General features: G+C 45.3%; 1 protein-coding gene and 1 long non-coding RNA gene across 5 annotated transcripts in view; one reads left to right on the top strand and one right to left on the bottom strand.

Moving 5' to 3' along the window:
• Positions 1–18,052, bottom strand: part of LOC127395160 (ras GTPase-activating protein 1-like) — a 117,538-nt gene extending 99,486 nt beyond the window's left edge. For all 4 annotated transcript variants that reach the window (XM_051641647.1, XM_051641648.1, XM_051641650.1 and 1 more), the window contains exon 1: positions 17,589–18,052. In XM_051641647.1, the coding sequence (XP_051497607.1) occupies positions 17,589–18,043 (455 nt within the window). In that variant the 5' untranslated portion in view covers positions 18,044–18,052. The remainder of the gene's footprint in view (positions 1–17,588) is intronic.
• LOC127395222 (uncharacterized) lies at positions 16,157–17,372 on the top strand. Its single transcript, XR_007891756.1, has 2 exons — positions 16,157–16,255; positions 16,354–17,372. It is a non-coding gene; the product is annotated as an uncharacterized LOC127395222 (long non-coding RNA).
• Positions 18,053–22,986: the final 4,934 nt, after the last annotated feature.

Here is a 22,986-nt window from a genome sequence, read left to right as displayed (position 1 = left end):
AGATGACGACAAGCTGGGGGAGAGTGTTGATCTGCGATCCGGAGGGTAGGAAGAAGCTGCAGGGGGACCTGGACAGGCTGGGTCAATGGGCCAAGGACAATGCCATGAAATTCAACAAGACCAAGTGCAGGGTCCTGCACTTTGGCCACAACAACCCCATGCAACACTACAGACTGGGGGAAGAGTGGCTGGAGAGTGGCCCAGCAGAGAGGGACCTGGGAGTACTGGTTGACAACCGGTTGAACATGAGCCAGCAGTGTGCTCAGGTGGCCCGGAAGGCCAATGGCATCCTGGCTTGTAACAGGAATAGTGTGGCCAGCAGGAGTAAGGATGCGATTCTCCCTCTCTACACAGCACTGATGAGGCCTCACCTCGAGTACTGTGTACAGTTCTGGGCCCCTCACTTCAAGAAGGATATTGTGGTGCTGGGCAGGTCCAGAGGAGAGCATTGAGGCAGGTGAAGGGACTAGAGGGAAAGCCTTATAGGGATAGGCTGAGGCAGCTGGGGTTGTTTAGCTCGGAGAAGAGGAGACTCGGGGGGTGGGATGTTATCGCTCTCTGCAAATACCTGAAGGGAGTTTGTAGTCAGGTGGGGACTGGGCTCTTCTCCCAGGCAACTAGCAACGAGACGAGAGGGCATGGCCTGAAGCTGTGCCAGGGGAGGTTTAGGCTGGATATTAGGAAGCACTTCCTCACCGAGAGGGTGATTAGACATTGGAATGGACTTCCCAGGGAAGTGGTGGAGGCACCGTCCCTGGATGCGTTCAAGGAAAGGCTGGATGTGGCACTTAGTGCCATGGTCTAGCTGCTGTGGTGGTGGTAGGTCATAGCCTGTACTTAATGATCTTAAAGGTCTTTTCCAGCCTTGGTGATTCTCTGATTTTAAATCTAAGAGAAAGATTGCAATTATTGTCCTATCACATTGCCTAGGTGTTATTTTAATCATTGTTCTACATCTAGTATAAGACCTGTTAATAAGTAAGTTGCTAGCACTCAGCCTTTGCATAATAGTTATTGACTGTTCGGTTATTTGTGTATTTTATTGTTAAGGTACCTTCTTGTTTTATTATCCTAATACCCTGTTTTGCTACCCCAATATCCTAACGCCCATATAATCCAATTTATGCCTTTTTGGTCTAATCTTTAAGATCTTTTTACTATGTACAATAAATTTTGTTTTGTGCATATACATCTCGTCTGCCCATTCAGGGCACACATAAATAATTCAAAAGTTTCTTCCCCTCCTAAGCCAAGATATATAATCTGTTCTGAGGGCTTTTATTGAAGATTTTGGCTTTAATTGCCTGCAGGGACACCTCCCACTAGACCAGGTTGCTCAAAGCCTCATCCAACCTGGCCTTAAACACCTCCAAGGAGGGGACATCAACAACCTCCCCGGACAACCTATTTCAGCACCTTACTACCCTCATGGTGAAAAATTTCCTCCCGATGTCTAACCTAAATCTACCCTCTTTCAGTTTAAAACAACTTCCCCTTGTCCTATCACTATCCTCTCTGGTGAAAAGCCCCTCCCCAGCTTTCCTGTAGGCCCCCTTCAGGTACTGGAAGGCCACTATAATGTCTCTCCGGAGCCTTCTCTTCTCCAGGCTGAATAGCACCAACTCTCTCAGCCTGTCTTCGTAGCAGAGGTGCTCCAGCCCTCGGATCATCTTTGTGGCCATCCTCTAGACTCGCTCCAACAGCTCCCTGTCCTTCCTGTGTTGGGGGCTCCAGAACTGGATGCAGTACTCAAGGTGGGGTCTCACAAGAGCAGAGTAGAGGGAGAGAATCACCTCCCTTGACCTGCTGGCCACGCTGCTTTTGATGTAGCCCAGGATGCAGTTGGCCCTCTGGGCTGCGAGTGCACACTGGCGGCTCATGTCGAGCTTCTCATCCACTAACACCCCCAGGTCCTTTTCCTCAGGACTGCTCTCTAGCCATTCTCCCCCCAGCCTGTATTTGTGCCTGGGGTTGTGCTGACCCAGGTGCAGGACCTTGCACTTGGCCTTGTTGAACTTCATGAGGCTGGCATTGGCCCACCTCTCCAGCCTGTCAAGGTCCCCATGGATGGCCTCCCTTCCCTCTAGGGTGTCAACCACACCACAGCTTGGTATCGTCAGCAAACTTGCTGAGGATACACTCAATCCCACTGTCCATGTCTCCAACAAAGCTGTTAAACAGCACTGGTCCCAGTACTGACCCCTGAGGGACACCACTCATCACTTGTCTCCACTTGGACACTGAACCATTGACCACAACTCTCTGGGTGCAGCCATCCAGACAATTTCTTATCCACCAAGTGGTCCACCTGTCAAATCCATGTCTTGTCAGTTTGGAGACCAGGATGTCATGTGGGACAGTGTCAAACGCCTCACACAAATCCAGGTACATTATGTCAGTTGCTCTGCCATTATCCGCCATCTCTGTAGCCTTGTCGTAGAAGGCCACCAAATCGGTCAGGCACGACTTGCCCTTAGTGAAGCCATGGTGGCTGTCACCAATCACCTCCTTATTTTCCAGGTGCCTTAGCAGATTTTCCAGGAGGATCTGTTCCATGGTCTTGCCGGGCACAGAGGTGAGACTGACTGAGGCTGTAGTTCTCTGGGTCTTCCTTCTTCCCCTTTTTGAAAATAGGGGCTATGTCACCTTTTTTCCAGTTGGCGGGAACCTCACCAGACCGCCATGAGCTCTCAAATGTGATGGAGGCTTAGCAACTGCATCCACCAGCTCCCTTAGGACCTGTGGATGAACCCCATCAGGTCCCATAGACTTGTGCACCTTCAGGTTCTTTAGATGGTCACGACCCTGTTCTTCTCCTGCAGTGGGGGGTGCTTCGTTCTCCCAGTGTCTGCTTTTACCTGCTGTGCCCTTTGCGATGAGGCTGGAGCACTTGCCAGAGAAGACTGAAGCAAAGAAGTCATTGAGAACCTCAGCCTTCTCAATATCCTGCGTAGCTAGGTCTGTTTCCTTCAGGAGAGGGCCTACACTTTCCTTGGTTGTTCTTTTGTCCCCACCATACCTATATAAGCTTTTCTTATTGTTCTTTGCATCCCTGGCGAGATTTATTTCCATCTGGGATTGGGTTCTCCTCACCTGATCCCTAGCTGCTCGGACAACCTCTCTGTAATCCTCCCAGGGTACCTGACCTAGCTTCCACCCTCTGCATACTTCCTTCTTCAGTTTGAGCTTTTCTAGGAGCTGCTTGCTCATCCACACCTGCCTCCTGGAGTTTTTACCTGACTTCCTCTTAGTTGGGATGCATCGCTCTTGGGCCTGGAGAAGGTGATCCTTTAAATATCAGCCAGCTTTCATGGGCCCCTCTTCCCTCCAGGATGTTATCCCAAGACACTCTCTCGAGCAGATCCCTGAAGAGGCTGAAATGCACCCTCCTGAACTCAAGGGTAGTATGCTTACTGTGAGCCCTCCTTGCTGCCCTAAGGATCTTGAACTCCACCATTTCGTGGTTGCTACAACCAAGGCTGCCCTTGAGCTTAGCATCCCTCATCAGCCCACCTTCCTCGTTGGTGAGAACAAGGTCCAGCATAGCACCTCGCCTTGTTGGTTCCTCGACTACTTGGAAAAGGAAGTTGTCATCAACACACTCTAGGAACCTCCTGGACTGTTTGTGCTTTGCAGAGTTGTCCCTCCAACAGATATCAGGGTGGTTGAAGTCCCCCATGAGGACCATGGCTTGCGAACATGAAGCTACTCCTGTCTGTAGAGTGCCTCGTCTATACTGTCCTCCTGGTCAGGTGGCCTGTAGCAGACCCCCACTGTAATATCCCCTGTGCCTGCCTTTCTCTTAATCTTAACCCATAAGCTCTCAGTTGGCTCCTCATCCATCCCCAGGGAGAGCTCCATGCACTCCAGCTGGTCTCTGACATAGAGGGCAACACCCCCACCTCGTCTCCCCTGCCTGTCCTTCCTAAAAAGTTTATAACCCTCCATTCTGATGCCCCAGTCATAGGAGCCATCCCACCAGGTCTCTGTGATGTCAATAAGATCATAGCCCTGCAGGCACACACGCATCTCTAACTCCTCCTGTTTATTCCCCATGCTGCGTGCATTTGCATAGAGGCATTTAAGCTGGGCCTCCAGTGAAGGTAACTGACCAGCTGGAGGAGCTGGTGCTCCCCTGCTGACCTGCACCCCTTCTATAGGCTCTGGGCATCTATTACTGGTGCCGGCATCCCATTGAAATTGATTGGCGTGGGATGAACGGAGGTTCCCTCGCCCCAGCCACATCAGTTTAAAGCCCTCTTCACCAGCTTGGCCAGCCTACAGCCAAAGATGCCCTTCCCCTTTTCTGACAGGTGGATCCCATCAGCCCCAGCAAACCAGGTTTGTCAAAGCTGGTCCCATGGTCCAGATAGCCAAACCCTTGGCTGTAGCACCAGTCACGTAGCCAGCTGTTGATTTGCTGGATCAAATTGGCCCTGTCTATCCCCTTCCCTTTGACCGGCAGGATTGATGAAAATACTACCTGTGTTCTTAACTGCTGCTCCCAGGGCCCTGTAATCCTTTTTAATATTCTTAACACTGCTGCTGGCTGCATCAGTGGTACCCACATGAAACACCAAGAGTGGCTAATAGTCAGTTGGGTGTACGGGGCTAGGAAGCCTCTCAGGGACATCCCTGATGCGAGCACTTGGTAGACGGCACACCTCTCTAGAGAGCTGGTCTGGTCTGCAAACGGCTGCCTCTGTGCCTCTGAGAAGAGAATCGCCTACTATCATCACCCATCACTTTTTCTTGGTCGCACTGGTTGTTATACTTGGAACAGATTGAGCCACCTTATTCTGCTCCAACACCAGTGTAGGCTGGTTATTTTCCTCTTCTCTTGTTTGCAGAGGAGTGAACGGGTTCTTCAAGGGCACCTCGGGCTTTGAGGGAGGTCCCTTCCTCTTGCTTGTTCCTGTAGTTCTTCTTACCATCTTCCACTCCCCCACTTCAGTGGCTCCCCTCCTTTCTGTGTGTGCTGGTGGTGGAGTATTTGGCCAACTGGGCACAGACTGTGTGTCCTCAGCAGTGAGTGCACGGATCGTGCTACCCAACTCGTTCTCAGCCTCCCTGATACTCTGCAGCCTCCTCACTGTCCTGCAGTTCAGCTATCTGCTGCAGGAGGTCATTCACCCACTCACAGCTTTTGCAGGCAAGCTTCCCCCTTACCTCAGGCACAAGAGAATGGTCCAGGCAGCTTCCACAGCCTGGGGTCTGCACAGCAGCATCGCATCTCAGGAGCTCCGTTTGGGTGGACACACTGGCCCCTCTCAAGGTGGAGAGTGCAGATCCCACAGCCAGAGCTGCAGTCCTAGCTTTCCTCCTCATAACCACCATTCTGCCTCCTGCGCCTTCCTTGCGTGAACTGCCACGCAAAGTGCTGTGCCATGCCCTTTCTGACGTGCCATGCCCTGTTTGCCCTTCCTGTTTCCCACGCTCCTTGTCGCTGGCGCTCCCCGGGGCCGCTCTTGAGGGAGTGGGGGCGAGCTCTGCCCACGCCTCCTCCGCAGCCCTCTGACGAGCTGCCCATCCCCCAGCGTTGTCCGGGCTTGTTCCCGGTTCCAGAAAGCTCAGAAAAAGCCCCCTTTTTTGCCGATATTCTACCCCGATGTGGACGTGCCTGCACCCAAGCTGATCGCCTCATGCAGAATTATTTGCTCTACAGTGACTAAAGTAAGCTTCCTATAAACTACTTGTGGTTAGCGTCCAGGTTTTTGGTTGCTACATCGGAACACCCACCCTTTACACATGCCTTACTGTCACAGTTTAACCCCAGTAGGCAGCTAAGCACCACACAGCTGCTGGCTCACCCCCCTACCCAGGTAGATGGGGGGAGAGAATCAGAAGGGTAAAAGCGATAGAAGTCATGAGTTGAGATAAAGACAGTTTAATAGGTAAAGCAAAAGCCACTCATGCAAGCAAAGCAAACCAAGGAATTAATTCACTACTTCCCCTTGGCAGGCAGGTGTTCAGCCATCTCCAGGAAAGCGGGGCTCCATCATATAGAACAGTTACTTGGGAAGACAAACATCATCACTCTGAACATCCTTCCATCCGTCCCTTCCTTCTTCCCCCAGCATGACATCCTATGGTATGGGATAACCCTTTGGTCAGTTGGGGTCAGCTGTCCCAGCTGTGTCCCCTCTCAACTTCTTGTGCACCCCCAGCCTGCTCGCTGGTGGGGTGGGAAGCAGAAATGGCCTTGACTCCGTCTAAGCACTGCTCAGCAATAACAAAAACATCTCTGTACTATCAACACTGTTTTCAGCACAAATCCAAAACAGCACCATACAAGCTACTATGAAGAAAATTAAGTCTATCCCAGCCAAAAACAGTACATTTACTTATGTAATTCCTGTACCTAAGTATGCTCTCAAAAGCAAAGATCAAATGTTATCATCATCATCTATAACTAGAAAATGTAAGAATACAGATACTAATGTAGTTAGATGAGAGAGAAGATTGATACAAAATGGAAAAGGAGCAACAACTCCATAAACAGCTTGTTTGGTATTGTGGTTGCTTTATGCATGCCAAACAAAGGATGTGTGCATAGCAAATAATTCTCCAAAAGGGTGAATCAGTTTTGACTGAGAAATGTTACTATTTTTATCATGCATTGTGACAGAACTGAGGTCAGTCTGCATTGTATGATGTCATTGCAGAAGTACAGCAAAAGGGGCAGCCCTACCCAGAAAGGGTGAATTAATTCCTTATTTTGTTTTGCTTTCACACACACCTTTTGCTCTACCTATTAAACTGTCTTTATTTCAACCCATGAGTTTTCTCACCTTTACCTTCCAATTCTCTCCTCCAGCCTGCTGCGGGGGGGGGGGGGGGGGGGGGGGGGCGCAGGACAGTGAGCGAGCATCTGTGGTGCTTTGTTGCCTACTGGGGTTAAACCACAACACAGACAAAGCTTATTTTTATATTAAAAAAATGGGGGGTTATATATATATATATATATATGTGTGTGTTATATATATAACATATGTTATATATATATATATATATATATATATATATATATGTTAGAAGACTGCAGTACAACTGCTCCTAAGTAAGAACTTTGAACTTGATAAACCCACAAAACTAAGATTATTTTCATCAATCCATCTTCTGGATCTTGACTCCATTTCTTGGCTCAGCTGCAGAATAGGCTACCACAGTTAAAATACTGATATAACTACCTGCCCTTTGTGCTTTCAAAGATCTCATGCAATGTTATCTTGCACAGAAACTGTGTGTCTGTGTCTCTCTCTCTCTCTCTCTCTCTCTATATATATAAATGTGTATATATATATATATATATATATATATATGAACTCAAACAAGAGTGTAATAAAAAAGGAAGGGAAATAACTTTAATCTCTCTTTACTAGAAAATGAGCCAGAAAGGTAGACCATAGTAAGCTATTATAATAAAAACATTGCATGATACAAACACCTTGCTTTAACCTCACCATAGTCAAACGTCAAAACAACCATTTATTACTGGTCCTGCAAGATTGCATTTTTACATACACTGACTTCTCACAGGAACAGGGTTAATTCAGTGCTTGTATGCTCTCAATTCACATGAACACATGGGATAAGTCACACTCTGGACATGCTCACAAAGGGTTATCTATCAGATGGCTGCATACTGCTGTAGATGGAAAAACACCAAAAATTAGTGTGCGACCATTCATCTCTTCATCTTGCACATGAAAAATACAGCAAGAGGACAAGAAGGTTGTTAAAGTACGTGCTCAAGAGTCAAAAAATGGCAGAATTAAGGTTCACGGTCCACACTTTTTTTTTTTTGGGGTGCGTATCTATTATGAGACGGTCTTTAACTCAAATTATGTCATGCTGGTTGCCTCCCACCCCCCACATCACCACCCCACCACCACCCTCAGGTCTTGGCTTCTTTCCATGAACGGGATGGACAGTGCTGACACAATAAGCAACTGTGGTGCTATTGGGATATGAGGAAACTGAAATTAGCACTAGCACTTTTCCACAATAAGTACTGTGACAGATAATAGGAAAGAACAGAAATTATTCAGGTTGACTTACTGTCACAAGGAATCTTGCTTATAACTTCATATTCCTGACCTTTCAACAACTGGTACCATGCCACATAACTAACAGAATTCACAGAAGAAATATCTTTTCTTTCACACAAGACTTCAGTTGCTTAATTACACTTATGTATTTATATAACATACATAACCATATTCTAATTCAAAATACTTTATCTTGATGCTTAACTATAAAATACTTGCGAAGCACACAGAACCCAAATGAAAGGAGAAATTGAAATTCAAACAATTATAGCATTCTGTTGTCAGCGAGTTTGACTAGCTCACAGGTCCTTCTTCCACATGTCGTGTTGGACAGACAGAGGAAATTTTTTTTTTTTTTTTAAAAGGAGACTCGTGATTTCTCATGGTTACACAATCATTTTCATGTGCATCAGTACTTAGAAGCTGCCACGTAACATTGCTCAGGATATTTCTTCTGCTACATCTTACAATACCACACTGTAAATATACATCATCATAGATTAAAGATTAATAAAGAAAGCAAACTGATTAAAATCACATTGGAGAATTTTGCTCCATGTTGTAAAATCTGCTGGGAAAGTTTGGAAAAAGGAAAGGTTTTCAATAAACAATTATGAATACACATCTTGGCACACAAGAACTTGTAGTCTTGGTCTTGTGAGCAGAAGAAATATAACATTTTGAAATGCTATAAGACTGGTTTTATTTTTTGGTCAGTTTTCCCTTCTGGCTTCACCTCCCAAAACAGATAGAGGAGAAGGGGGTTCTCTTTGTTTTCCACTAGGTCTTCTCTTGCTGTCATTAAAAGATGGCCATATTTCACTCTCTGAATAGCTAGATTTCCTGATCTGTGAAGAAACTGATATTTCAACCTGATACTGTAAAATTAAACTCAAGGTAACACACATATTTGGGAAAATAAATGTTATCTACATCATAAAGAACTGAAAGAGTGTAGAGACAAAGCTTCTTTCCTTCGCTTTAAATTTTTCTTTTAAGAAAACAAGGTAGGCCAAATAAAACCCACCCAAACCTTTCAGCTTCTACAGTGGATGGATACATGTGTAAGATAATGAAATGAGTTCAAACTAACCCAAAACGAAAAAACAAATGGGGGAAAAAAAAAAAAAAGGGGGGGGGGGGGAGGAGGAGGAGCAAAAAAGCCAAGCAATTGTCCTTTATCCAGCATACATGAAATTAAGAGTGTTTCACACTCTTCTAGGAAAGTGGGGGGTTTAATCCTTTTTTGATCCCTATACATTTTTCTAAGTGAAGGTACAAAGCAAATATAAGCCTAATAAAGAATAAGTCTGCTTTTCTCAGTTACCTGTTCTAAAACCCCTTTGAAACAGTATGTAGAAAAATAGAACACTGCTGTACTTCAAGATTAGGAACCAGGCAACTAAAATGGAAAGTCATTCTCACAGACGTTCCTCAGTATAGCAGCTGTGCCAAGCCATTAACTGTGGGAGTTGTACACATTACCAATACCAGCCATTAAAATACTTTCAGAGCATACACAAACTATGGACTTACACAAAACAGAAGAACCGAAAACCTCAATAAATCTTAATAAAGAGAGTAAACAAGGATAGAAGGTGAAATAAGTGCACATTCAAAAGGTAATACATTACAAGAACTTCATTAAAGCAAGGTTCTAAAAGTTTCAAATTCTGTAAGGACAAGCAGTGTAACAAGCTTTAAAATAGACAGAGATGTGACAACAGCTTAAGATCAAGCTTTGCAACTCAAAATATTTCTTCCAATCGTAACTGATAATATATATGTTGCCTTTTTTTTTTTTTTTTACTAAAAAGAACATTTATTGCCTTAAAAAAAAAAGCCACCAATAAATAGGCAAAATTTAGCTAAATAGACTCTTGAAGCAGCTCACATTTTCCTACTGAAAGGTCACCTTAGGAAATTATTCTGGAACTTGTTAAAGTTCCTAGCAACAAGTATTTCATATTTTACATGCTTCATTCTTGTGCCCTCAGGTCAAAGATATGCCTTTTTCTGTTTAAACTAGGAGCGATACTCCAATGGAAGCAACATTAATACTGTTGTGCAAATCACCAGATTTTGGTTGGCAATAGTTAAGAATTTCTAAAGTGTTATTTGTCTTGTCTGCCATTAATTTCATTAAAAGTAGCAATGTTTCCTTGACTTTCTCCTTGCACTTCATCCTCTCCTACCTCCAGCCTTCTTGGACTTTCTCCTCATCCTTTTACTATTCTACCCCATCAGCTTTGCTCATTGGAAGTCACGCTGGTGTTTCAAGGGACTGAAACAGAGTCCCTGCCTCTACTAGCACTGAACCTTACTTCACGCCAATCTTTGTTTTCACCTCCCACTCAGCAGCACAGCTCTGGATTAGAGCCCAAACCAACCAAGCACAGTTTTTGGGGTGTTTTTTTCTGTTGTTGTTGCTTTGGTTTGGTTTTTTTGTGCTCCACTCTCGCATCATCTTTGATGCTAGAATCCCTCCACTAGTGAGGTACATCTCATTAGTGAAGAACTGCTGCTCTAATGAGAAAACTTCAAAACTTGGAGCTTTATGCACTCAAGTCAAGATAGGAACAATGCCTAAATCAATACATGTCCAATGCTTCATACCTGCAATAGGAACAGGTGGCAATTGCCTATAAGAGTACATTCTGCTTTTGGAAAGATAGACATTTCCATAGCATCCCTTAGATCGTCAAGAAGTAGAAAGAGTAACAAAAAATACCCTCTCTCCCCACAGATGCTCAGGAAGTACAGAAATCTTTATAAGAAGAAAGGGTGTAGAAATCTGGCTTTAGTTCAAACAAGACAACATAAGCCATTCCTTAATATCTTCCGGACTAAGCAAATATTCAAGCTTGGATCTTGCAAAGTCTCTGATGTTATTTATTCTACTAACAGATGGATGTATGAAAAAGGAATTGATTGATTTACAATTCCTCTTAAATTGCACCAAGCTTTCTATATATAAAAATGTTATCTATACAATAACCAAACAAAATACAACAAATAAACCACAGACAGAATATCCTTTTGGGGGGTTACTACATATGGGCAAATGTGTATATACCTATGCATAATCTTACAGAGAAGAAAAAAAACAAAAAACAACAACACACCAAAAAAAAAACAAACCCAAAACAAAAAAGAAAGCACCAAAAAAAACAGGTAGACTTAATTTTTTACTTATTTATAGAAAAACTGCTTATACAAACTACACAGAATCACCATAGATTCCCAATCTGATTATCAAATGTTAGCTTAATCTAAATGCTCCATTAACCTCAGTTTCTGGAAACTATTCCAGAAAAATAAAGCAATGTACTCTGCATGGGGCAGTTCATAAAACAAAACCAAAAAAACCACAAAACGATAAACCTTTTCCAAATATCTATAAGTAGGTATTAGCAAGAGAAAATCATATGCCCACCCCTGCTGAGTCAATGACAGGATTCCTTAACAGCAAACTTAAAATCTTAAGTATTTTCATACAGTTACATACTAAGCTTCTTTAAATACAATTACATATCGCTAAAATACCTTAACATTACCATACATATTCCAACTTGAGGAAACTTTATACTTATATAAACTCAAATCCCACCTAAGGATGAACAAGTATTACGATTTTAGTGTTAACAAAATGAAACAACCAACCTGTAATAAAAAAAAAATAATTAAAAATCAATGTGAAATTGGTCCTAATAAGTTGTTGAGGATATAAAGTAGAACATTAAGATAACAATGGCTTTATTTTAGAACCCAATCATTGCAAGAATCGGGCTTCTAACTAACTTATCAGAACACTGAATTGCCCCAGCAAGCTGGTTACACCTTTCTTCAAATGTTACCACAGCTTACAAGTTTATTTAGCAACATTGGTTTGTATACGCTAATAATTAATAGAAAGATAAATATTTAATCATTTTGTAATGTGTACCTTTTTAAAGCTAAGCAACACTGTTAGCTACCTTAGAAAGAATTTTTAAAAGACAAGTTCTTGAGCTTCTACAGAAGAAATCAGGAGGAAAGTTGTCTACACAGAAAATAATAAAATACTGTTTATCCACCTCAGCTTTTCTTGTTCTTTTCTCCAAAGCTTTTGCTAATAGCTATTCCCACTGACATAATCCCAGACTACTTCAAGTAGCAAGTTTCAGTAAGCAGGCCCCCTAATAACAGTCCTCAACTATCAACAGTATCTATTTATAAATATACAAAACATAATTTAAAGATAGACCCATGCAAGAAAATTAACTTATTTTTGTTCTATTCCAGAGTGATCAAGCAAATGTTTTACATAAAAATAAAAAAATAATTAAGACTGCCTGAAAGTATATAAAACAGTAGAGGGAACTTGTTGAGAACCAGTAAAATTGTATTGGTGCCAACCACAATCTAGAAGAACACAGAATAACACCAAGTTCTTGTTTCATTGGGATACTTCTATGCAACACAAACACGATGTTGAAATAAGATGCTTTCTCTGTCCTCTTACTGTGCCCACCAGCGAGATAAATACCAAGGGAGTTTGTTTGTTTGTTTGTTTGTTTGTTTAAAAGAAAAAGGAAGATCTGGGGGAAACAGAAAAACTACTGCAGGCCCAACCTGAAAATTCCTCTTCAAACTTTTTTCCAGCATCAAGCGTTGGTCCACTTTTGCTTTTCCAAATTTGAAGCTTCCATTTATATACGTACTTATGTTCAGTTTACTTACTGCTTCACTTCCAACATAAGGATAAAGTACAATTTTGTTGTGCTGCTCCTAACCACTCTTAAAATAGCATTTCTGACACCATCTATTCAGACAGAAATAAAACCAGATTTATATACGATTCTATTCTGTAAGTACACAAATTATAAGATCCAGAAAAATCAGCAAAATATTCAGCAACTTGAAAAAAAGTAAAATAAGGTGTTTATCTTCCCTCTACAATTCAAGGACAGGCATTAGTAAAAGACACTTGTTAACTGAAGAAAAAAAGTTACCTGCTAACCACATTAACTGTGAAACAGAAGAGAAACCTCATACACTAAAATCAAGTTACATCACAGCTACAGACAGCTAGAATTAGCCCCACATCCACAGGGGGGAAGGGGGGGAAAGAGTTTAACCACCCCAGTATCTGCTGGAGGGAGGAACAACACAGCAGGACATAAGCAATCTAGGAGGTTCCTGGAGAGCATCAACGACAGCTTCCTGACACAGGTGATAGAGGAGCCAACGAGGAGAGGTGCTCTGCTAGACCTCATACCCACAAACAAGGAAAGACTCATTGGGGATGATTCAGGAGAGCAGTCTTGGCCTCTTCAGGAACCTGCTTGAAAGAGTTCCGTGAGATAAGGCCCTGGAGAGAAGAGGAGCCCAAGAAGCTGGTTAATATTCAAAGATCACCTCCACTAAAGGCAACAAGAAAGGCTTCTCTAAGTACACAAGTGGCAAAAGGAAGACTAGGGAAAATGTGGGCCCACTGCTGAATGGGGCAGGGGGGGTGAGGTGCTCATGACACAGGACGTGGAAAAAGGCTGAAGTACTGAATGCCTTCTTTGCCTCAGTCTTTACTTGCAAGTCCAGCCTTCAGGAATCCCAGGTCCCAGAGACCAGGGGGAATGGCTGGAGCAAGGAAGATATACTCTTGATGGAAGATGATCAGGTCAGGGAATACTTAAGCAAACTAGACATACATAAGCTCACAAGCCCTGATGGGATGCACCCACAAGTGCCAAGGGAGCTGGCTGATGCCACTGCGAGGCCACTCTCCATAATATTTGAATGATCAAGGCGATTGGGAGAGATGCCCAAAGACTGGAAAAAAAACAAAAAATGTCACCCCTATTTTCAAGAAAGAAGACCCAGGTAACTACAGGCCAGTCAGCCTCATCTCGATCCCTGGGGAAAGTGATGGAGCAGCTAATCCTGGAAATCACTTCCAGGCACGTGAAAGACAAGAAAAATCAACAAGAGTAGTCAGCATGGATTCACCAAGGGGAAGTCTTGCTTGACCAGCCCGATAACCTTCTATGATGAAATGCCTGGCTTGGTAGACAAGGAGAGGACAGTGGATATTGTCTACCTAGCCTTCAGGAAGACTTCTGACATCATCTCCCAGAAGATCCTCACAGAGAAGCTGTTGACATATGAGCTGGATGAGCAAATAGTGAGGTGGACCAAAAGCTGGCTGAACGGCCAGGCCCAGAGGGCAGTGGTCAGTAGCACAAAGTCTAGTTGGAGGCCAGTAACTAGCGGTGTACCCCAGGGGTCAATACTAGGTCCAGTCCTGTTCAACATCTTCATTAATTATCTGGATGATGGGGCAGAGCATACCCTCAGCAAGTTTGCAGATGACAAAACTGAAAGGAGCAGCTGATACGCCAGAGAGTTGTGCTGCCATCCAGATGGACCTCGACAGGCTGGAGAAATGGGCTGACAGGAACCTCATGCGGTTCAACAGGGAGAAGTGCAAAATCCTGCATCCAGGAAAGAAAAACCCCAGGCACTAGTACGTGTGCTTGGGGCTTACCAGCTGGAAAGCAGCTTTGCGGAAAAGGACCCGGGGGTCCTGGTGGACACAAAGTTGAACATGAGCCAGCAACGTGCCCTTTGCCACAAAGAAGGCTAACAGTATCCTGGGCTGCATCACCAGCAGGTCGGGGAGGCGATCCTTCCCCTCTACTCAGCACTGGTGAGGCTACACCTGGTGTCTCGTGTCCAGTTTTGGGCTCCCCGATACAAGAGAGACACGGACATACTGGCGAGACTCCAGGAAAGGGCCACAGAGATGATGAAGAGACTGGAGCATCTCTCCTACGAGGAAAGGCTGAGAGAGCTGGGACTGTTTAGCCAAGAGAAGGCTCGAGGAGGATCTCATCAATCTATATAAATACCTGAAGGGAGGGTGCAAAGATGACAGAGCCAGGCTCTTTTCAGTCATACCCAGTGACAGGACAAGATGCAATGGGCACTATCTGAAACACAGGAGGTTTTGCGTGAACACAAGGAAACTTTTTTTTTTTTTTTTTTTTTACTGTGAGGGTGACTGAGCACTGGGTACAGGTTGCCCAGAAAGATAGTAGAGTCCAAGCATGCCAATAGTATTTCCCCTCGGTTGTCAATGCAACACAAATTCGTTCTTTGGTATGGAGTACGGCCTTCAATAATTATTGTAAAACTATGCACTTTCAGAAAAGCGTTGGTTTATTATTAGCTACTGAAATAAATGCTGTAGAACTCTGGACTTGCTACCTCTGACAGACTCATCTGAAGAAACTATAACTTCACACTACATTGAGACAAAACATTTTTTACTTTCACTCAAACCATGTTTAATATTTCTCTACCCAGCTCTCTATTTTCAACTGTTTTTTCTCACTAATATGTTGCCTCAACAGATACCAAGAGTGACTGTAAGAATACATCTACTATGGGTAGGGTTTTTGTTTTAACAAGACAGTATTTTGACAACCTATTTCATCTTGCAAGGTTAATATCTTTTCATTTCAACTGATTTCCATTTCAAACTGATAATCACTGCTTAAAGAAATGCCATATGAAAATATCATTTGTGTTGGAATATACTGGAACTGCTTCTGCCCATCTTAATGCAACACCAAGATATATCTTGTCAACTTTAAGATTTTTATTCAAATACATAAGCAACTAAACTATTTCACATATCACTGGTTTACTACTAAATTAAGTATAATTCATTCATTCATTCATTTTGTAGGCATTTCGTAACACTATTTCAGACTGCCATCAACCTCTACCCCATCTGCAGAGCTCACTGCCAGAGTGCAGAGAAAAAGACCAAAACACACACAGAATTGCCCACTCTATTCCCTAGCATCCTGTGCTTCCCACCTACCATTAAGCTACAGCATAAACATACTACTTCTATACTCAAATGAAAAAGCACACACTGAACAGACAATCATTCGGTCAGTCTCACTCAGGATTGCGGGGCTAGCATTGCCTTACACAGTATTTGCATGCCCCCTGCACACCAAGGACAGAGCTGGAACAGGGGTAGGATGTGTGATGATTAACATGTCCAGATAGTGCTTCTGCAACTCAACAAATTAAAGAGGACAGCCCGATCAGGCAATTCTGAATTCCCCAAGCCCATCCGCTGGTCTGTGTTGCTCATCCAAAGCAGCCATGCCCTGCTTCCTGCCACCCTGTCTGATAACCATGGTTATGTAAGTTAGCCCAGTAATGGTAAATTACTGGATTTGCTGTTGTTTTGACTTGGATAATCATACTACTGAATTACTGGATGTGTTGTCTGATCTTTCAGAGAGAAAACCAGAAGACCAGAATTCTGTATTTCTCTGATTTAATACACAATATTGAAGAAGTAACTTCACCTTTATGTGCTTCTATTTCCCTCCTCAGCCTTTATCTAAACTGCTTGATTATATTACTAGCTCTTTAAAACTATTCACGCACTGTCTTCACAAAACAACGTCTTATTCTTTATTACCTTCCACAAAAAGTCAAGAATGTAAAAGAGGAGAGGATTAGTAGAAGGCCTGCCGAGGTCAGAGAGATAAAAAACCAACAACGACAAAAAAAACCAACAACGACAAAAAAAACCAACAACGACAAAAAAAACCAACAACGACAAAAAAAACCAACAACGACAAAAAAAACCAACAACGACAAAAAAAACCAACAACGACAAAAAAAACCAACAACGACAAAAAAAACCAACAACGACAAAAAAAACCAACGAAAAAACCCCCACAACTTTTAATCTAAGTTTACCTCCTCCTCATAACTGACAATGGCTTCTGAAATCTTGGAAATACCTGAAATAATGCAAAAGTTAACTCTGACACTGGAGTTATGAAATAAAGTAAAAATGAACCCAAATTCAGATGGGTTTTCAGATCAATTTTGACCTATACCTTGAACATATCTGCCATCCTGTATCTTGAAACCCTGTTATCCTCTATACTTACTATAACTTCAGAAAGACCATATTTCTAGATGCCAACATCAGCAATTTAAGCCTTTGAAACTCTTTCATTTTGGGGAAGAATAAGGTACCTGCTTGAGGGCTGTTCCAATACAAGCCTCGCAACCTTTTTATGTAAATCTGCAGACTTCCTAGAGTTAGTTCATTGTTAAATCCAAAGGTGGTGTTTAGAGCACTTGCTAGTTACGTGATCTCTATATAACATTGCCCGATTTATTTTTATTTCACAAAACATAAATACTCTGCCTCTAGTGCAAGACCCTTAATATAACTAGCACTGTAGGAATCTCGATTAACCTAACGGAAGGATACATATAATAAAAACCTTAATTTAAGACTTGCAGTTTCTTTTTTCAATTGCCTCTCCTCCCAGAACATAACATAATTAAAAACGCCTGCGCCACTTCCACAGGAATTTGACACACACTTTCCACTGAAAAAAGGTATGGGCCCGACGCCGCGCTCCCTGCTGTGACGCCCCCCCCCTCCCCGCGGGGGAAGCGCCCAGGGGTGGCGAGCGCCCGGCGGGGCACGGAAGCGCTGCTACTCACTGGTTCGTGGGGGGAGCGTTGAGCGGGATGGCCACCTCCTCCTCTTCATATTCCGGTCCATCCAACGAGTCGCCTTCGTCCACGGTCCCCAGTACCCCCGCCAAGGAAGGTGGCTGTGGCGGCGGCAGCGGGGGAAAGGCGACAATGCTATGTTCGGGTGGGGGCACCACCCCTCCGGACACCTCCGACCCCTGGCTAGTTGCTGTCACGGCGCCACCGCCTCCGGACACCAGAGGGGCAGGCCCCGAGCCTAGAGCCAGGAGCCCCAGCGCCGAGGACAAAGCCGGACCGCCGGCGCCTGGACTGTCCCCGCCAGAGCCCACCAGGAAGGGGCCCTGCGGCCCCAGCTCCTTGCCCCGGCATAAGGTGGGGTAGTGCTCCGACTCAGCTCCGCCAACAGCTCCCACCATCCCGGCGGAGGTAACCGACCCGCCCTCCTCAGCCCCGGCCGCCATTATGTTGAGCCTCGCCCCCTCCTACCTCCCCCCCCGCCGACCGCCGCACGCCGGGGAGGTGGCGACGACTTTCCCCTCCCCGCGCCTCCGCCTGCAGGGAGCAGAGCCGAGACGAGGGGAAGATTCCTCCAGCAGGGACGGGCTCCGAACAATAGCCGTCTGGGCGCCTAAAGCAACTCCGCAAGGCCCCAGCGCTGCTGCCTTATCCCCTGCAGCCGCGAGGGGAGCAACTCCTGCAGAAACACAGCTCCACACTCTCACCCCTCTCCCCCAAGAGCCAGCGAGGGCGCGCGACTGCATGGGCGGAGGAAAGAAGAGGGAGGCAGCTAGTTAGCTAGTCGCAGAGAAAAGAGCAGATTGGTGAGCTGCACCTGCACGCTTAGTGCCTCATCTCATTACCTCATCCAATCCAGGGAGTAGGCAGCAGCTCGCGGAGCGCGAGGTAGCCGGGAGAGAAGATGGGGGCAGGTTCCAGTGACAGAGCGAGGGGTAATGGTCACAAACTGGTACACAGGAGATTTAACCTGAATATGAGAAAATACTTCTTTACTCTGAGGGTAACAGAGCACTGGAACAAGCTGCCCAGGGAGGTTGTGGAGTCTCCGTCCCTGGAGACATTCAAAACCCGCCTGGACGTGTTCCTGTGTAATCTGCTCTAGGGGATCCTGCTCTAGCAGGGGGGTTGGACTAGATGATCTCCAGAGGTCCCTTCCAACCCCTACCATTCTGTGATTCCCTGCTCCCTCCTGAGGGGTGTAAGGGATACGTGGAGGGGAGAGAAGAAGAAGGAGTCCCCCATCATCCCCGAGGAAAAAAAAAAAAAAAAGGGGGGGGTGGGGTGTGTGCAAAATAACGCCAGAACAACCAAACAGGGAAAGGCGGATCTCCCCAGAAGATGGTGTCAAAGTTTATTCCTTTCCCGAGTCATAGCGTCGAAATCGAGAACAACTGTGCGAGCCTCTTGCACTACCAAAGCGTAAATACCGCTTCTGTAGGGAAAGCAGGATGGCTCGCAGGTCATTCCAGCGCGAGAAAAAAAAAAAAAAAAAAAGGACAGGAATTGGCTCAATGCTATGCTGCTGTCTACAGATCTAGTGAGGCACCGTAACGAGGATGCTGCAAGTGTGGGACGAGGACGAGCACGCTCGGCTGGGAAGGGGGGAGCAGATCCGGGAGGGGGGCGCTGCTACAGGCTCCGGCCATTGGGGGCGGGGGTAGCAGGGGATGGAGAGGAAATCGTTTTTCATGTCCAGCCGCCGTATACACGGTGATGGAGATCTCGTTGAGTACTGTCAACGTTTGACTCGGGTTCGACAACAGTGCTCTCGATCCCCTCCCCCTCCCACCCAGGTAGGGAAGGAGAGAGAGAAAAAGAGAGAGACTTTGGTGGATTGAAAACTAAACTACACAGCTTTAATTAAACACTAATGATATAAGAAAATATATACAATTATATACAAATATGTTCAGATATCTGCAAAAGCCTCTCGCCTCCCCCAACCCCAGCAACTCCCACAGCACTCCCCTGAGTGCTGGAACAGTCCTGAGAAATCCCGGAGCTGCTGCTGGAGAAAGCGGAGAGGGATGAGGGTCAGGAGAGCTCGAGCCTAGGGGTCGACGGTGATGGATGGACGGAGTCCTCCCCGGATGCTGGCCATGGACGGAAGAGAAGGGAAGAAGAAGAAGGAAGGAAGTTGCCTTCTGTGATCTGTACACATTGTACTTCTCCATCCCCCATCATCACACACCAGGTATGTCCAGGTCCCTGAGCAAAAGCAACACCCCGGACAGGTTTACCTTTGCCTGAAGCAGGGTAAACCCAGACACTTTTACCCAGCAGGTTCCTTTCACATACCACAGGGACTTTATCCCCATCTGCAGTATGTAGAAGGTCTGACTGAGCAGGACCAGCCCGATTGATGGATCCCCTGGTGTTAACTAACCAGGTGGCCTTTGCCAAATTTTTGTCCCAGTTCTTGAAAGTTCCACTACCCATTGCCTTCAGGGTAGCTTTTAACAGACCATTGTACCTTTCAACCTTCCCTGAGGCTTGTGCATAGTACGGGATATGGTATATGCACTCGATACCATGCTCTTTAGCCCAGTCAGTCACAAGACTGTTTTTGAAACGAATCCTATTGTCTGACTCAATTCTTTCTGAATGAGGCACAGGATACGTCTCCAACCATCCTGTACTTGTTTCCACCATTGTAAGCACATAGCGCTTACCCTGGCAGCTCTGAGGCAGTGTGATGTAGTCAATTTGCCAGGCCTCCCCAAACCTGTACTTGGACCACCTCCCCTCATACCACAAAGGTTTCAACCATTTTGCCTGCTTAATCGCAGCACACGTCTCACAGTCCTGGATCACCTGTGCAGTAGCGTCCATGGTTAAGTCCACCTCTCAATCACAAGCCCATTTGTATGTTGCATCTCTGCCCTGATGACCTGAAGCGTCATGGCCCATTGAGCCGGAAAGAGCTTGCCCTTATGTTCCCAGTCTTAGTCTATTTGGAACACTTGGGCAGCCTCATCTGCTCGTTGGTTGTGTCGATGTTCCTCAGTGGCTCGACTCAGAGGCACGTGTGCATCTACATGACGCACTTTTACCACCAGTTTCTCTACCCGAGCTGCAATGTCTTTCCACAGGTCAGCAACCCAAATACCAAATACCTTTTCACTGCTGCCAGCTGTTCTGCTGCCACTGCTTTAGCCAACCCCACAAGGCATTTGCTGCCATCCACGAATCAGTGTAGAGATAGAGTCTCGGCCACCCCTCTCGCTCAGCAATGTCCAAAGCCAGCTGGACGGCTTTGACCTCTGCAAACTGACTTGATTCACCTTCTCCTTCAGCTGCTTGTGCAACTAGTCGTGTAGGACTCCACACGGCAGCTTTCCACTTCCGGTGGTTCCCTACAAGACAACAGGAGCCATCGGTGAAAAGAGCAAATAGTTTCTCAGTCTCTAGTAGATGATCATATGGTGGAGCTTCTTGAGCCCGTCTCACCACTTCTTGTGGTGGCATTCCAGAGTGTGTGCCTTCTGGCCAGTTTGTAATTGCTTCTACAATACCTGGATTATTAGGTCTTCCTATTTGAGCTCGCTGGGTGATTAAAGCAGTCCATTTACTCCGAGTCACATCGGTGGCATGATGGACAGGAGAAAGGTTATTCTGGAACATGAATCTCAGCACTGGCAATCTGGGCGCCAGGAGGAGCTGCGCTTCAGTGCCGATCACTTCCGAAGCGGCTCTAACTCCTTCAAATGCTGCAAGTATCTCCTTCTCAGTTGTCATGTAGTTGGCCTCGGAACCTCTGTAGCTCCGGCTTCAGAATCCCAAGGGTCGACCTCGAGTCTCCCCTGGTGCTTTCTGCCAGAGGCTCCAGTTAGGAGCTGCAGTGTAGAGCACATTTTTGATGTGAAAAAAAAAAAAAAAATCTGTAAAAGGAAAATTTGCTTCATCTTGGCTCAAACCAGGGCAGGTACTCACGTGCTTATTTCAGACAGTAACGTGCTTCGAGCCGCAAGTAGGGCCTTCCTGGTGGGTTAGTTTCTGCATAAAATTGGTTAGTATTCTGACAGGATTTAGTCAGGGCTAGTTTTTGGTGATGCTCTGGTACTTTGATCCAGACTTTCTCGGCACACTGGAAGTTGCTGTGCTTGTACAGGGGTTTGAAAATACTGCATAAGAGCCTATATGCAAAAAACCCAGAATGATTCAAAAGATCTACTGTTAATTCAACCACTTCTGGGCCTGACTGTCTTCATACAGGATGGCAACACTGCTCACTGAGATGGGTTTTTGTATAGTGTGGTGGGTTTGTTGTCAGTTATTAATTGAAATAAGTAAAATTTGGGGGAAAAAATCACATATGGAAAAAAATCACATAAAAGAGAATATAAGGGACACGCAGAATAAAAACAGGGCCTAGATAACAGTGAAACAATAAGAATTAGACAAAACCAGATTCCAATTAGAGAAAAACACACCCCAAGTAGTCAACAGGCCGGCCTTGAGACAGGCCTGCAGGACACCTGCAAGTCAGATGAAAGGGATGGAAAGAAGCACTCCCCACAGCTTATCTTGGTTACAGCCTTGAGCACTGGGGAAAAACACATTGAGTAATTGAAAGCACCATATTAATATATTAATGAGCCACTAGCATACTAAAATTCACACCCACAGGCTAGAGGGATCCCTATTAACAACAAGCCCCTTACTCTTTGAGCAGGCGCAGTGAAATTCCTGAGCATTGCCACTTTAAATGGAAGCGAGGAATTAGTTGACCAACCGTGAGTGCCGGTGATAGAATAATGTTAGAGATAAAGTTCTTTCTCACTTTTGGGATATAAAAGTAGCACTTGTGTTTCCGGAAACTGAGCTTGCTTTGTGGAATACCACCCTGCTCCCTTTTCTGCGCAGAACTGGATATTAAAGCAAATATCTCGACTCTGTGTGTGGATTGGCTTCTTGCACACCGGGTGACGGACCCCGCTTTTGGGACAACAGGTTGACCTTGGCTGGCCACCAGGTGCCCCCCAAACTGCTCTATCACTCCTCCCTCCATCAACAAGATGGGGAGAAAATACAACAACAACAACATTGTGGGTTGAGATAAGGACAGGGAGATCACTCAGCAATTACCATCATGGGCAAAAAAGACTTGACGTGGAGAAATTAATTTATTGCCAATTAAACAGAGAGTAGGATAATGAGAAATAAGAAGCAATATTTCCCACACCCCTCCCTTCTTCCTGGCTTCAACTTCACTCCTGACTCCTCTACCTCCTCCCCCCAAGCAGTGCAGGGAGATGGGGAATGGAGGTTGTGGTCAGTTCATCGTGCGTTGTCTCTGCCGCTTCTTCCTCCTCACGCTCTTTCCCTGCTGCACCGTGGGGTCCCTCCCAGGAGAGGCAGTCCTTCACTAACTTCTCCAACGTGG

The sequence above is a fragment of the Apus apus genome, chromosome W (genome assembly GCF_020740795.1).
Source record: "Apus apus isolate bApuApu2 chromosome W, bApuApu2.pri.cur, whole genome shotgun sequence".
In the NCBI taxonomy this organism is placed as follows: Eukaryota; Metazoa; Chordata; class Aves; order Apodiformes; family Apodidae; genus Apus; species Apus apus.
The sequence above is the reverse complement of the archived record's forward strand: the minus strand, read 5'-3'. Positions and strand labels throughout refer to the sequence as shown.